This window comes from Euprymna scolopes, chromosome 6, assembly GCF_053919585.1.
Source record: "Euprymna scolopes isolate OS-2025 chromosome 6, ASM5391958v1, whole genome shotgun sequence".
Lineage (NCBI taxonomy): Eukaryota > Metazoa > Mollusca > Cephalopoda > Sepiida > Sepiolidae > Euprymna > Euprymna scolopes.
The window spans coordinates 175,886,621-175,903,488 of NC_136487.1; the positions used below are offsets into that span (position 1 = coordinate 175,886,621).

At 37.4% G+C, this 16,868-nt stretch overlaps 1 protein-coding gene across 15 annotated transcripts in view; it reads left to right on the top strand.

The window, feature by feature from the left end:
- Positions 1-16,868, top strand: part of LOC145278112 (uncharacterized) — a 274,399-nt gene that overhangs the window by 182,924 nt on the left and 74,607 nt on the right. For 10 of the 15 annotated variants that reach the window (XM_080130385.1, XM_080130390.1, XM_080130398.1 and 7 more), the window contains 5 exons: positions 2,210-2,353; positions 3,888-4,022; positions 8,181-8,324; positions 9,130-9,264; positions 15,583-15,726. In XM_080130385.1, coding sequence (XP_079986511.1) covers positions 2,210-2,353; positions 3,888-4,022; positions 8,181-8,324; positions 9,130-9,264; positions 15,583-15,726 — 702 coding nt within the window. The remainder of the gene's footprint in view (positions 1-2,209; positions 2,354-3,887; positions 4,023-8,180; positions 8,325-9,129; positions 9,265-15,582; positions 15,727-16,868) is intronic. The other 5 variants (XM_080130386.1, XM_080130397.1, XM_080130395.1 and 2 more) reach the window with 5 other exon arrangements.

Sequence of the window (16,868 nt, forward strand, 5' to 3'; positions counted from 1 at the left end):
TATATATATATATATATATATACATATATATACATATATATATGCATATATATATACATATATATATATAATTGCGTTATACTATACAAATCTATACATTTAGTTTTTGTGATGTTTTTGACATATTTGTAAGTCATTAACTAAACGCACGCCCAGCGTTCACTAAAATCATCAATTAAATAGCGATTAATCGAGAGCCTTTGGCAACGACGTTCTTATGAGATCTTGACGAATGAGGACAAATTTTTGAAATTTATTTTTGTCATAAACTTTTTCATTCAACATATACAGATCAATAAAATTGATATCATATCCAGACACATGCACACATATTTATTGTTATTCCATAGTAGTCTTAACTTTTGGATGGATTTAGTTGGATTTTTCCTTTCTTGAACATCGGGCCAGTTCATTTGTCTTTAGATATTCAAACTGTTTTAACATTATCGCCGTTCTCAACAGGCAATCCTTTTGCAAAATTGGAAAAGAAATTGTTCTGTCAATTTGATTATGCCGTTTATAGTAGCTTTTTGTCATCCGAGACGTCGAGTTGTACAGTCTTAATTTTCTCTTTGATTCTAATTTCTCCTAATCCTTTTTCCCCCAGTTTTTTTTGTTTGTTTTTTGTTTTCGGAACTGTTCCTAGTACTCCTACAATTATTGGTATTAAATTGACTTTCTTCATATCTCACTCCCTTTCAGTTATTTGGGAGATTTCGTGTACTTGACCTTCATACCGTAATCTGCTGAGACGGCAAAGTCTACGATTTGGCAGGTTTTTTTTTCACCCTTTTTTTAAAAAATTATTATGGTATCTGGTCTCCTTGCTTGGATGAGTTTATCTGTTTGTACCTCCATGCCTCAGAAGTTTTATATTTTCAATTACAATAGGAATCACCTTGACTTTCTTACAGTTGAAGGCGTTGACCTTGTATTATTATAATTGTTTCTTAGCAGTATCAACTTTCTGATGTTTTTTTCTCAGCTTTGGTTTAGACATTCAAGCTATACCTTAACACTTTCGATGTTCCCAACAGCCAAACCTTTTTGCAAAATTCGAAAAGAAATTGTCTATGACAATCTGATTAATTTTACAAAAGGCTTACCTGTTGGGAACAGCGAAATAATAATAATAATAATAATAATAATAATAATAATAATAATAATAATAATAATAATAATAATAATAACATTAATAATAATAATAATAATAATAATAATAATAATAATAATAATAATTGTTATTATTATTTTATGACTCCACACAAAATTTTCTGTGAATGCTTTCAGTATTTACTTCAACAGTGCTCGATACGTTAGTAGAAGGTATTAGCTTTTGAAAATACATATGAAAATAAAACTACATAAAATTTTCCATGTTTAATCCTTGTGAGGATTCGTCAGGCTATTGCACGGAATGAGTGTTGCTTCGTGTGTTTATGTATCTCCGTGGTGCTGGGTATGCTAGTCAGTCAATGAGATTCGTAGTTATTCACACACCAATTTATTGTAGCTACTAAACACGCGCATCTGTTTTTGTTTTAGCGAGGATATTTTCGTTTCTTTGTGATCAGAGATGACCTACTTTTAAAAAATAAACATCAAATTAAAACTAGGTCTTAAAAAATTATTTCCATATATTATTATTAAATTTTGCCTATTTACATTATATCCCTGTAAAAAATGTTTATAGACACCAATAAGAGGAAATGTACTCGTCTGAACTTCAGTCCAAACTCCCTGCCAAACTTTTACAATAAATACTATACTAACTACAACCAGTATCAACCATTTCTTACACTATTAATCTGCGCTGAAATCTAAACGAAAATTCCATTAGCAAAATTTCTTTGCTAGAATTGGCCGCCCATGAAACTCTGTTTTTCTGGCCTCCTTCTCAGCTCTTTACAATATGGTCGTTTGCAAGTCCAATGTAAACAAGTTCTTGTAGTACCGGCCCCTTAAATAATCAAATTCTACCCATTTTCCACCGTTAACAATCACTACGCTGTAATTTCACTGTGCACGCATGATCCGATATGCTCGAATGGCATTCGAGACTTTATAAGCGGTGAATCTTTTTATAAAAACTGTATTTTGATTAATGTTATGTAGACACATTGTTATCGATAAATTTTCTCTAAGACATAACTGATGTTAGATATAGATTATCTTTAAATTCTTTCTTATTTTTATTATATCCATATAGAAAAGGTTTGCCAAGATGGATTCTATGGTCCTGACTGTCAATACAGGTGTGGACATTGCAAACATATGTCACAATGTGACAAAGATTCTGGTATTTGCAAGACCGGTTGCGCTGTAGGATGGAGAGGACAATATTGTAAAGAACGTAAGTAAAAAGTGTTCCTTCTTTTATTTATCATGTAAGTAATTGTGTTTTAAATAAATAACTTTGTACAGCACCTCTTCTCACCGATGTCGTAATTCTCACCACCTCTTAAGTTCAATGTGTTCTCTTAGCTTCAAATAACATGCTCCGCCATGACGAAACGTATGCATAGCTCTCCTTCCTCAAAAGCGAAATATCTCGCTCTTCGAATCGCTTACTTATATCCATCCCAAGGTTGTCTAGTTTGCATACGATCAACGAGAATTCATCTTGGTTCGCGCGACCGTTGAGAATAAAATCAACTTGAATCGCTATTCCATTTTCTTCTATTATTTAGTAGTTAAACTTTACAAGATGTGCAGACACGTGGGTGTTTTTTGAGGGAAGCAATTTTCTAACTCATTACGAGTCCCTTTTCAGGTATTAAATTAATAATGGAACGTTTTAATCACTTTTCTATGAAATCAACTGAGCAACTACGTAAATAAGGGATTTACATACATAGTGTTTAGGTAAGTGAAAGGGATGATAATCCAATCGCATATATTGATAAAATCTTTCGTTATAGAAAGTAAAAGTTAAGTTGATTGCAGACTTTTAAGCTGTTCGTAATGACTTTATTTGTTTAATACTAATCGGTTATATTCGAACATTTTTTAACGGAAAGAAAGATAAAGCAGAAGTAGTAAGAAATCGTTATTACTGTCGTTTATGCAAGTATTTTTTGAGAAGAAATGTCTTTTCCAGAATTTAGTGGTGGTAATTATGGAGAGAAATGCAGGGAAAAATGTAACTTTTGCCCAGAACTGAAATGTAATCCAGTTAATGGTTATTGTTAATTGCTATGCCCCCCCCCCTGGACGAAAAGAATTAAGATGTGAAATCAGTAAGAGTTTCTGTTTGTAGTCAGCTGGAAAGCACTCAAACGGAAGACAATTCCATAGGCGTGCAGTTCTAAGAAACAAGCTTTGCTAATGGAATCTACGTTTAGGTTTAGGCACAGATAAACAGTGGGGGAAATTATTGATAGTGTTTTTAGCTAGACCAGTGTCTAAATTATTGTGGACTTATCCGCTATTTTTTCAAAGTGGCGACGTGAGACAATCCCTTTTTGCTTACTAACAAAATTTGATTTTCTTCATTAAAAATAAAAATACTTGATCAATTTACCTGATTTTTGGAATATAGCATTTTTGTTCATGACGGATACGTACATAATAAAGTTTTTTTTTATAAAATAGGTTGAATTCTGAATAAGCATCAACAATCGTCATGTTGGAGTAGAAATCGATTTTTATTTTGGTATTTTTGATCAAATATTGAAGTTTCTTTTTCAATCATTGCATTTCAACTACGAACATTGGTAGAAATTTACAGAATTTTTCATTGTCCATTAATCATTGTCATTTAAAATAATTTTGTTCGTAAAAAATATTCACAAATTAATTATTTCATCGTATTCTAACTATTATTATAGGAATCGTCATTAAGGTTCTTTATGCAAGTATTAATTGAAAAGAAATGTCTTTTCCAGAATGTAGTGGTGGTAATTATGGAGAGAAATGCAGGGAAAAATGTCACTTCTGCCCAGAACTGAAATGTAATCCAGTTAATGGTTATTGTTTGTTGCCATGCCCTCCTGGACGAAAAGGATTAAGATGTGAAATCAGTAAGTTCGTTTTTAAAATTTTTATAAATTTTTATTTAATTTTGTAGATTTCTGTTTATGTTGATTCAACGAAAATCAGCGTTTTCTTTTTTAAATTGTTTTACAAGGTAGTGACCACTTATCAAGGCTCGGAAGCCACTCAGGGATAAGGGTTATTGCGTATACACTACGTTAGTGTTGGATATTTGATAAAGTGTCTTACTTAAGGAGGCGGTTAAATTATAATTATGTTCACCATAAATATTTCGAAAATAATCTCTGTAAGCATTTTATTAGAATGACGTCTACTTATTACTAAAAATATCGGCTGAATACATATTATACTTAAAAAAAAGAAAGAAAACGAACTCCTCCTTCACCTCCTAAAAACACAAAAAACAACCACAACCACCATCACCACAACAACAACTATATTGTAATTTCCAAAGGAATCGATTGAAGAAAAGCCTCAGTTTTCAGTTGAAATAGTTGAACTCTTCTAAGTTAGACGTGTGTTTCATTTATAGACAATGTCGCGGATCAGTAAAAACTAAAAAATACAACAACAAAAAATAGACAAACAAACAAAAATCCGTAACAACTCTGTTATATTTTCAAAGCGGATCGATTAGAGAAACGACCTGACTTTTGCAGTTGAAAAAAATGAAGGGATGGAAAATTATGACGAAAATTATTATGTAGTTAATATAATCGGACATTTATTCCTGGTTTGAGTCTCATGGATTTCTTACTAATTCGACCTCACATTATAATCTAAGGAGAATCCAAAGTGAGTCTTGGTTTTCTTTTTGTAATCTCGTAACTCCTGCTTCTCTTTTTTTGTCTTGAGTCCTCGTGTTGCATGAACGATGTTTTTGGCCAAGAGCTAAAAATTGCTGCTTTCTAGGTCAGAATCCATTCCATCAAATACTTATCGTTGGCAATTTGCTTTTTACCTTTAATAATAGTTTTAACTCTTTACATCAAATGGCTTCATGACTTGTCGTGAGCGATTTCCTTAAACATGAGGGAATAAGTAAAACGAAAGATTCGAAAACAAAAGAAATGTAAAATGTTTTTCATATCTTCTATCTGCATGCGTTCATATGTAAACAAGAGCCAACTGAACTAACCTCCATCACGAAACTGGCCAAACAGTTTAGACAAGAATCTTACAAATGACATACAGAAACCAATGTCTGCCTTGGCTGTATTTTCCAAGAGGAGCGGGAGATATGGGTCGCTCGGAGATCATCCATAATCATTGTTCCAATATTGTGAGCATCGGATAATATTTAATGAGTTCCCGAAATCGAACATTGAAATTGTACATCAATATCACGAAACAAGAGCCAGCAGAATATCCTTCATTACCAGACTGATCAAACATTTAAGACAAGATTGTTCTACTGTTATGATGTATCTGTTGGAAAGGATAACGAGAACGCTCGGAAACAGTGAAATGAATAATAGATTAAACTGAAAATACAGAAACGATATTAGTTGAGTGAGAACTAAGCTCAACTGAAAGACAAAGTAAAGTTACGACGGTCTCCCTTTCTGAGTCGCGTTTAGACTGCTGAAAAGCAAAACCTGGCCACCGGAAGTGACGCCAGGAATAATCCATTGGTAGAATCTTTAGTGGTGCCATCTCAACACTTACAGATGAGACAGAATCAGAAAACTAGTCTGCTACGAAAATAGCGCAAAAGAGTCATTGAAACCCCAATTGTATAACACAGAAAAAATGGGCCAACCAACAGCATATCAACTATATTTTGGATGAATCTATTTAGGAATATATAGATAAAGAAGACTCTATAGACTGACTAAAAAGAAGATCGCTCCACTTCAATCAGGAGAAGATTGTAATGGCTGCCCAAAATAAAGGTTCGATAGCTAAAACTTTTAAGAAAACGAGTAGGGTTGTGACAACAGAATATTCTTTTCATTCTTTAACTCTTAATTATATATCCAACAGTGAGACACAGTCACTCCATCAAGAACCACATCAGTCTATATAAAAACATATAAGATATTAACGGATATATACTTTAGAGTAAAAACAATAAAACGAATATGCTGTTGTCACAGTCCTAAAAATTAGTAGTCTAAATAATAACAAGTGTAAGTTCTGGCCCATAAAATTAGATAGTGTGTGCTACCTGACATCTAGTTTGAAGATTCTGCTGGGGGACGATTGCTGTATGTATGCAACACAAATAATTGTGTAAATATCGAAACTGGACGATCTTTAAAATATTGAATATCAAATGTAGCAGCAAATCTTGGGAACATGTTTACCAGAAAGAACAGTTGGAAATAACTTATACACAATCTACTATGACTATGCAATTCCTACAACTGCATACCTGGCACTTTTAAGTGTAAATAAAGTTATAACTATAGATTTGTGAAGCAAAATAATAATGAATATTTGTATTAATTAGTTTGTTTGGGATTGGTTAGAGAGATTCATTGACAAATGTATTAGGTTTTTATTACATTCTCACCCCAGACAAGGCACAATACCACTTTTGTGTAGGTGGCTACTATCAGAGATATAATTTGTAAGGATACTATTTAGGGAGTTGAGCAAAAAGATTTCTGTTCACATCACACTTGAATTTCTGCATGTCAGTACAGTTGGAGAAGCGGGAACTCGGAAGGGAATTCCAAAGTCTAGCAGTTCTGAGGAAGAAACTATTAGAGTAGAAGGCTTTCTTACATCTATATATCTCTACTGTGTAGGTGTGGTATTTTGCTGCTTATATGGGGTATTTACGTCGAGATGGTACCATGCAATATTGTTTAGTATTGCTTTATATCCCGTGATCTACCTTTAAGAAAGTTATTAATATTATTAAGATAAAAATGAAATAGATGGGAGTTTTAATATTTCAACCAACAAGCATCGCATTAAAATGTAATACTTATAAGATTCTTAGTTATTCAAGCACGCATTTATTGTAGCCAATAAACACGCGCATTTCATTTTTATTGTTTTGACAAGAGTGTACACTCATTAACCGATATCCTCGAGTAGCATATGATCTCCCTAAACACATACTTTAATCATTCGTTGACATCTATGCTGATGACACGACCATCTACAGCAACACATCAAAGGCCGTAAATGACAAAGATCTGTCTGATTCTCTTTCCTCTGATCTCGAACGAGTGGTTCAGTGGGGGAAGACGTGGCTGGTTACCTTTAATGCATCTAAAACCAAACTTCTATCTTTACATCATCAACGCTCTGATCCCCATCTGGCATCAATTGAAATGGATGGCTCTCGTCTAGGAGAAGCCCCATGTTTTGACAAGCTTCTGGGCTTGACCTTCACTCCTGATCTGAAATGGAACACGTACATCAAGTCTGTTCGAATGTCGCTGGAAAGATGGTCGGATCCTTCTACCGCTCCAGAAGATATCTCACTAATGTTGCAATTCTCTATCTATATAAAAGCCAAGTACGTCCAAGGATGAAATACTGCTGCCATATCTGGGCAGGAACTGCTAAAAACAGCCTATCCTGCCCTGACAGAGTACAAATTAGACTTCGTGGCTTAGTGGGGAATGCCCTTTTCCCTTCCCTGCAACCTCTCTCCCACAGAAGAGACGTTGCAAGCCTATCTTTGGTCTATCGTTATTTCCATAGCAGGTGCTCGTCTGAACTTCAATCTCTGGTACCCCCCTCGCCAATGTTTTACAAAAAACACCCGTCTAGCTGAATCCACTGTCAAAAACTTTCCCCACTCTTTATCAATGCCTAAATCAAAACGAAGATTCCATGAACAAAGCTTCTTTCTTAGAACTGAACACCTGTGGAACTCTGTTCCTTCTGCTGGCTTCCCTCCTTACTACAACTTGGATGTGTTCAAGTCCAACATAAACAAATTCCTGATGAACCGCCCCCTTAAGAAGACACTTTAAATATCCACACTAACGTACTGTACTTACAATAACCCTAATCCCTGAGTGGCTTCCGGGCCTTGATAAGTGGTAACCACCTTGTAAAAAAAAGAAAAGTCATCGTAAGTGGTGACACTTTTTATAAAAACTATTTTGATTAATATTATGTAGACACATTGTTATCGATAAATCTTCTCTAAGACATAACTGATGTTAGATATAGATTATCTTTTAATTCTTTCCTGTTTAATTATATCCATTTAGAAAAGGTTTGTCAAGATGGATTCTATGGTCCTGACTGTCAATACAGGTGTGGACATTGCAAACATATGTCACAGTGTGACAAAGTTTCTGGTATTTGCAAGACCGGTTGCGCTGTAGGATGGAGAGGACAATATTGTAAAGAACGTAAGTAAAAAGTGTTCCTTCTTTTATTTATCATGTAAGTAATTGTGTTTTAAATAAATAACTTTGTACAGCACCTCTTCTCACCGATGTCGTAATTCTCACCACCTCTTAAGTTCAATGTGTTCTCTTAGCTTCAAATAACATGCTCCGCCATGACGAAACGTATGCATAGCTCTCCTTCCTCAAAAGCGAAATATCTCGCTCTTCGAATCGCTTACTTATATCCATCCCAAGGTTGTCTAGTTTACATACGATCAACGAGAATTCATCTTGGTTCGCGCGACCGTTGAGAATAAAATCAACTTGAATCGCTATTCCATTTTCTTCTATTATTTAGTAGTTAAACTTTACAAGATGTGCAGACACGTGGGTGTTTTTTGAGGGAAGCAATTTTCTAATTCATTACGAGTCTCTTTTCGGGTATAAAATTAATAATGGAACGTTTTAAGCAATTTTCTATGAAATCAACTGAGCAACTACGTAAATAAGGGGTTTACATACATAGTGTTTAGGTAGGTGAAAGGGATGATAATCAAACAGGATAGATTGATAAAATCTTTCGTTATAGAAAGTAAAAGTTAAGTTGATTGCAGACTTTTAAGCTGTTCGTAATGACTTTATTTGTTTAATACTAATCGGTTATATTCGAACATTTTTTAATGGAAAGAAAGATAAAGCAGAAGTCGTAAGAAATTGTTCGTAAAAAATGTCAGCTGATTAATTCATCGTATTCTTACTATTATTATTAAAATCGTTATTACTGTCGTTTATGCAAGTATTAATTGAAAAGAAATTTCTTTTCCAGAATGTAGTGGTGGTAATTATGGAGAGAAATGCAGGGAAAAATGTCACTTCTGCCCAAGACTGAAATGTAATCCAGTTAATGGTTATTGTTTGTTGCCATGCCCCCCTGGACGAAAAGGATTAAGATGTGAAATCAGTAAGTTCGTTTTTAAATTTTTTAAAAAATTTTATTTAATTTTGTAGATTTCTGTTTATGTTGATTCAACGAAAATCAGCGTTTTCTCTTTTAAATTGTTTTACAAGGTAGTGACCACTTATCAAGGCTCGGAAGCCACTCAGGGATAAGGGTTATTGCGTATACACTACGTTAGTGTTGGATATTTGATAAAGTGTCTTACTTAAGGTGGCGCTTAAATTATAATTATGTTCACCATAAATATTTCGAAAATAATCTCTGTAAGCATTTTATTAGAATGACGTCTACTTATTACTAAAAATATCGGCTGAATACATATTATACTTAAAAAAAGAAAGAAAACGAACTCCTCCTTCACCTCCTTAAAAACACAAAAAACAACCACAACCACCACCACCACCACCACCACCACCACAACAACTATATTGTAATTTCCAAAGGAATCGATTGAAGAAAAGCATCAGTTTTTCAGTTGAAATAGTTGAACTCTTCTAAGTTAGACGTGTATTTCATTTATTGACAATGTCGCAGATCAGTAAAAACTAAAAAACAGTGAAATGAATAATAGATTAAACTGAAAATACAGAAACGATATTAGTTGAGTGAGAACTAAGCTCAACTGAAAGACAAAGTAAAGTTACATCGGTCTCCCTTTCTAAGTCGCGTTTAGACTGCTGAAAAGCAAAACCGGGCCACCGGAAGTGACGCCAAGAATAATCCATTGGTAGAATCTTTAGTGGTGCCATCTAAACACTTACAGATGAGAAAGAATCAGAAAACTAGTCTGCTACGAAAATAGCGCAAAAGAGTCATTGAAACCCCAATTGTATAACACAGAAAAAATGAGCCAATCAACAGCATATCAACTATATTTGGATGAATCTATTTAGGAATATATAGATAAAAAAGACTCTATAGACTGACTAAAAAGAAGATCGCTCCACTTCAATCAGGAGAAGATTGTAATGGCTGCCCAAAATAAAGGTTCGATAGCTTAAACTTTTAAGAAAATGAGTAGGGTTGTGACAACAGAATATACTTTTCATTCTTTTAACTCTTAAGTATATATCCAACAATAAAACACAGTCAATCCACCAAGAACCCCATCAGTCTATATAAAAACATATAAGATATTAACGGATATATATTTTAGAGTCAAAACAATAAAACGAATATGCTGTTGTCACAGTCCTAAAAATTAGTAGTCTAAATGATAACAAGTGTAAGTCCTGGCCTATAAAATTAGATAGTGTGTGCCATCTGACATCTAGTTTGAAGATTCTGCCGAGGGACGATGGCTGTATGTATGCAACAGAAATAATTGTGTAAATATCGAAACTCGACGATTTGTAAAATATTGAATATCAAATGTAGCATCAAATCTTGGAAACATGTTTACCAGAAAGAACAGTTGGAAATAAGTTATACACCATCTACTATGACTATGCAATTCCTACAACTGCATACCTGGCACTTTTAAGTGTAAATAAAGTTATAACTATAGATTTGTGAAGCAAAATAATAATGAATATTTGCATTGATTGTTTGTTTGTTTGTTTGGGATTGGTTACAGAGCTCCATTGACAAATGTATAAGGTTTTTTATTACATTCTAACACCAGACAAGGGGCAGTACCACTTTGGTGTAGTGGGCTATTATCAGAGACATAATTTGTAAGGATACTATTTAGGGAGTTGATCTAAAAGATGTCTGTTCACATTACGCTTGAATTTCTGCATGTCAGTACAGTTGGAGAAACAGGAACTGTGAAGGGAATTCCAAATTCTAGCAGTTCTGGGTAAGAAACTATTAGAGTAGAAGGCTTTCTTACATCTATATATCTCTACTGTGTAGGGGTGGGATTTTGCTGCTTATATAGGGTATTTACGTCGAGGTGGTACCATGCCTCTTCTGCAGGCCTTCCTTTCCAAAAGAAGGTGTACCCGCCTTTCTCCTCCCTCAGCTGCCCGTCGTCAGCCAGTCGGGTTTCAGAGAGCGCAGCTATGTCAATCTGGAACCTCCTTAGCTCTCTTGAGATAATGGCAGTTCTTCTTTCGGGTCGATCACTTGTTTTGTTGTCCATGAGGGTCCTCACATTCCAGGTTCCAAAATATAGGCGTAGGTTTTCTTTCTTTTTCCGACCGCGTGGTGGTGATTCCTCTGGATACGGTAGTCCAGACGGGTTTATTTGAGGCAGGCTATATTTAAGGGTACCTTTTCTAACCCCCTCCGCTACTGGGGTGAGCAGAGTGGATCCTAAACAGGGCTACTCAGTCATGGATGCAGCTGCCGAAAAACTCTTTCTGCCTCGGTCCGTGAGGTTAGCAACTGAATCTGGCACCCACCGCCTATGTGCCAGGTTGCAGCTAGGAGCTGCCAGACTACACTGTCCTGCTCCCGTTACCACTTCCTGGTCGCCACAGGACTTTTTATATCCGGGAATTTAAGGGAGAGCTCTCTCTGCCTCAGTCCGGGAGCTTAATGACTAAAACTTTCACAAGACTTTTCCATCCATGATGTAGAGTAGGATGTGTTCCCTTTCGGGAGAACGCCTGCGCATGATGTCTTTTAACGTGGGGAGACTGATGCGCCTGCAGCCACCACACGGCCCCTTGGCAGAGGAGGGCCTGATTCCAATGGCATGGAGAACCACGACGAGTGGAGACTTTCTTCTGTTGCAGCCTTCATCCGCCTTCAGTGCCGTTGTGTCATTATTGTCATCATCCGCCGCATCAGCCGTTGAGGTCTTTTGGATTACTCTTTGTCTGGAACCTCCCCTTCAACCTTACCGCCATGGGTGGCCCTACCAGGAGCCTAGGCTCCGGACGGCATCGCTCTCAGGTTCATCGGAACACACAAGGTTCTCCACCACGACAAGGTGGCGATCCAGGGAGAATGTATCCATGGCGTGGGCTTTGTTATAAAGAACAGCCTCATCCGCCACCTCAATGAGCCCCCTGTGGGCATCAACGAACGCCTAATGACCATGTGCCTGATGCTTGCGGGCAGCCAAATGGCCACTGTGATTAGTGCGTATGCTCCAACGCTTGATGCACATGATGAAATAAAGGAGACCGTTTATGCTGACCTTGACACCATTTTATCCGGGGCCCCCATGGGGGACAAGATAATCCTACTTGGAGACTTCAATGCCAGAGTGGGACGAGACCATCAGCACTGGAGAGTAACGCTTGGAAGAGAGGGGGTTGGGAACATTAACTCAAATGGTACACTCCTACTGACAAAGTGCTTAGAACATAACCTGATCATCACGAAAACACTTTTCCGACAAATAAAACGCATTCAAAACATCATGGATGCACCCTCGAAGTAAAATCAGACACCTCATTGACTATGTCATTGTCCGTGCCAAAGACCGCTGTGATGTGCTGAACACCAGGGCAATGACCAGTACAGACAATTGTTGGACCGACCACCGTCTTATTCGCTCCATCATGTCTATCCATTTAATGCGGAAGCAAAGGATGCAAAAAAGACAGAGCCGACCAAAGCTCAACATCGAGCAGCTGGGCGATATCACCTACCAACAACACCTCCAGGCGGCTCTTAGTGCGGACCTGCCCAAGCAGTATCCGCATGACGCTGAAGAGCACTGGGACAAGCTGTCCTCTGCCATCATGGACTCCAGTATAAGCATCCTAGGACAGAAAAAGCGGAAACATCAGGATTGGTACGATGAAAACGATACCGAAATGCAACAGCTTATAGACATCAAGAGGTAAACTTTTATCACCTGACAGAATAACATCTATTGCAAGGTTAAAAGAGCTGCCCATGCCAAGGCTAAAGCGGCTGTCCAATCGACAGTCAGGAAGCTGAAGAACCTCTGGTGGATGAAGAAGGCTCAGGAAATCCAACAGTTTGCTGACTCTGGGGACACCAGAGGTTTCTTTGAAGCCACAAAAGTGGTATACGGTCCCAGCTACCGTTCTGTGACCCCCCTTCAGGCTAAGGATGGGCTCACGCTGCTGAAAGGAAAGGGGGAAATAACAAATAGATGGAAAGAGCATTACGAGGATCTTTTGAACAGGGACACCACTCCAGAGATGGAGGCCCTTGAAAAACTCCCTCAACAGCCCATAATTGAGAGAATGGGAGAACCACCCAGTCTGGAAGAGGTGCGGGATGCAATTAGGAAGATGAAAAACAACAAGGCGGCTGGTTCTGACGGCATCCCAGCAGAAGTCCTGAAGAAAGGCGGGCCTGATCTTCTCAGACACATCCATGCCCTGCTTCTAAAAATATGGGAACAAAAGAAAATCCCTGCACAACTTAGAGATGCCCTAGTTGTCTCCATCTTTAAGAAGGGAGACAAGGCAAACTGTGGGAACTACTGGGGCATTTCTCTCCTCTCTACCACAGAGAAAGCCCTAGCTCGGGTGTTGGCCAACAGGCTTACACCCCTTGCAGAAACCATCCTTCCCGAATCCCAAAGTGGCTTTCGACCAAATAGAGGCACGATGGACATGATCTTCACTGCTCGTCAACTCCAAGAAAAGTGCAGGGAGCAAAATTTACCATTATACATGGCTTTTATAGACCTTACTAAAGCCTTTGACTCTGTAAACCGTCAAGCCCTTTGGCTGGTTCTTGCAAGGTTTGGATACCCAGAGAGGTACATTCGGGTACTGAGACTGCTACATGACAATGTCAGCTACAGTTCTCAGTAGTAGTGGAGATGAAACAGAGCCGTTCAGGGTTGACACGGAACTGAAACAGGGATGTATTATTGCCCCAACCCTGTTCTTCATCTTCATTACTGCTATCCTCCATCTCACGGACAAACATCTTCCCCGTGGAGTTCAGATTATGTACAGAACTGACGGGCGACTTTTTAACATCAACAGATTTAGGGCCAAAGGTCGAACGAACACCCTATCCATTATGGAGCTACAGTGTGCAGACGATAACGCCCTTGTAGCCCTCTCAGAAGAGGACCTACAGTGTACACTGGTTGCCTTCACGAAGGCGTACAAACAGCTAGGACTAACAATCAATATAAAAAAACTCAAATCCTCCATCAATCACCACCAAACAATACTCCAGTCTCACCCCCAAACATCTCCATCGACAACGCTAGACTGGAAAATGTGGACCACTTCCCATACCTAGGCAGCATCCTATCATCAAAAGCCAACATAGATGATGAAATACAACACCGTCTCAGCTGTGCCAGTGGGGCTTTCTCAAGGCTAAGGAAGAGAGTATTTGAGAACCGTGACCTTCTGGCAAAGACCAAAATCATGGTATACAAAGCTGTCTTGCTGCCCACTCTTCTCTATGGATCGGAGACCTGGACCACATACAGGAGGCACGTAAAAACCCTGGAGACGTACCACCAAAGTTGCCTCCGAAAAATCCTCAGAATCAGTTCGAAGGACCGACGCAACAACACCAGCGTCCTGAGTGAAGCTGACATTCCTACTATCACCGCTACTGTTGCTCAACGCCAGCTCATATGGACTGGTCATGTTGTCCGAATGCCGGAACTCCGCCTCCCAAAAGAGATTTTCTACTCTCAGCTTGTTGAGGGAAAGCGTGCCCAGGGTGGCCAAAAGATGAGGTATAAGGACAACATCAAAGTAAATCTAAAGCGGTTTCACATGGACCTTGAGACATGGGAGAACGTGGCTGGGAGCAGGTTGGCATGGAGGAGAGCTGTCCACAAAGGTGCTGCGCTTTATAGTAGTGACATAAATAAAGCTGCTGAGGATAAGCGCAAGCACAGAAGGACAGATTATCAACCAGACACACCCAACCCCACCCCACCACCACTACCTTTATCTGCCCAAATTGCACAAGACAAATTGGGTCTAGGATTGGGCTCTATGCTCACCTGAGGACCCACAGAAGCCAGAATGGAGGACAGTCTTACTCGGACACGAGTGACTGCCGATGATGATGATGGTACCATGCCATATTGTTTAGTATTGCTTTATATCCCGTGATCTACCTTTAAAAAAGTTATTAATATTATTAAGATAATAATGAAATAGATTGGAGTTTTCATATTTCAACCAACAAGCATCGCATTAAAATGAAATACTTATAAATAGTTTCTTTCAAGCACGCATATATTGTAGCCAATAAACACGCGCATCTCTTTTTTTTTATTGTTTTGACCGATATCCTCGAGTAGCATTCGAGTCTTTATACGTGGTGTCTCTTTTTATAAAAACTGTATTTTGATTAATGTTATGTAGACACATTGTTATCGATAAATTTTCTCTAAGACGTAACTGATGTTAGATATAGATTATCTTTTAATTCTTTCTTATTTTTGTGATATCCATATAGAAAAGGTTTGTCAAGATGGATTCTATGGCCCTGACTGTCAATACAGGTGTGGACATTGCAAACATATATCACAATGTGACAAAGATTCTGGTATTTGCAAGACTGGTTGCGCTGCAGGATGGATAGGACAATATTGTAAACAACGTAAGTAAAAAGTTTTCCTTCTTTTCTTTATATTGTAAGTAATTGTGTTTTAAATAAATAACTCTGTACAGAACCTCCTCTCACCGATGTCGTAATTCGAACCACCTCTTAAGTTCACTGTGTTCTCTTAGCTTCAAATAACATGAAGGGATGGCAAATTATGACGTAAATTATTATGTAGTTAATAAAATCGGACATTTATTCCTGGTTTGAGTCTCATAGATTTCTTATTAACAAGATCTCACATTATAATTTAAGGAGAGTCGAAAGTGAGTCTTGGTTTTCATTTGGAAATCTCGTAACTCTCGCTTCTCTTTTTTTGTCTTGAGTCCTCGTGTTGCATGAACGATGTTTTTGACAAAGAGCGAAAAATTGCTGCTTTCTAGGTAAGAATTCCTACCATCAAATACTTATCGTTAGCAATTTTTTTACCTTTAAAATTAGTTTTAACTCTTTACATCAAATGGCTTAATGCCTTGTCTTGAGCGATTTCCTTAAAACATGAGGGAATAAGTAAAACGAAAGATTTGAAAACAAAACAAATTTAAAATGTTTTTCATATCTTCTATCTGAGTGCGTTCATATGTAAACAAGAGCCAACTAAACTAACCTCCATCACGAAACTGGCTGTTATGATTTAATTTGTTGTTAAGAGTTATCCCCCTTGGGATTGACATTCATAATAAAAGCGCCCTATGTTTCATTTTCCCGCTCGATCCTTTCAAGAGCGTACGTGTATTTTACAGTTAATAAAACCATTCTAAAAGGCAATTCTTTACTTACTGATACTATTCACTTCAATTTTATTAACTGTAAAAAAAAAAAAAAAAAAAAAAAAAAAAAGTAATGGATCGAATCTTACGTCCCGACAGATTCGAGGTGGAACCTACATGCCCTAATTCCGAAAAATCCTATAGGCATTGGAAATTAACCCTCCAGAATTATATCCGCTCGCATAATAACGGATTAATCGAAAACACTTAAGATAATTTCTTTGCCTTGATCAATTGTATTTCAGCCTCTGTTTTCGATTTAATAAGCGATAAAACCGACTACGATAGTGAGTTAAGAACATTGGACGCCGCTTATTTAAAACCTGAAAATATTGTTTATAATAGATATCGATTGATGACGACGAAGCA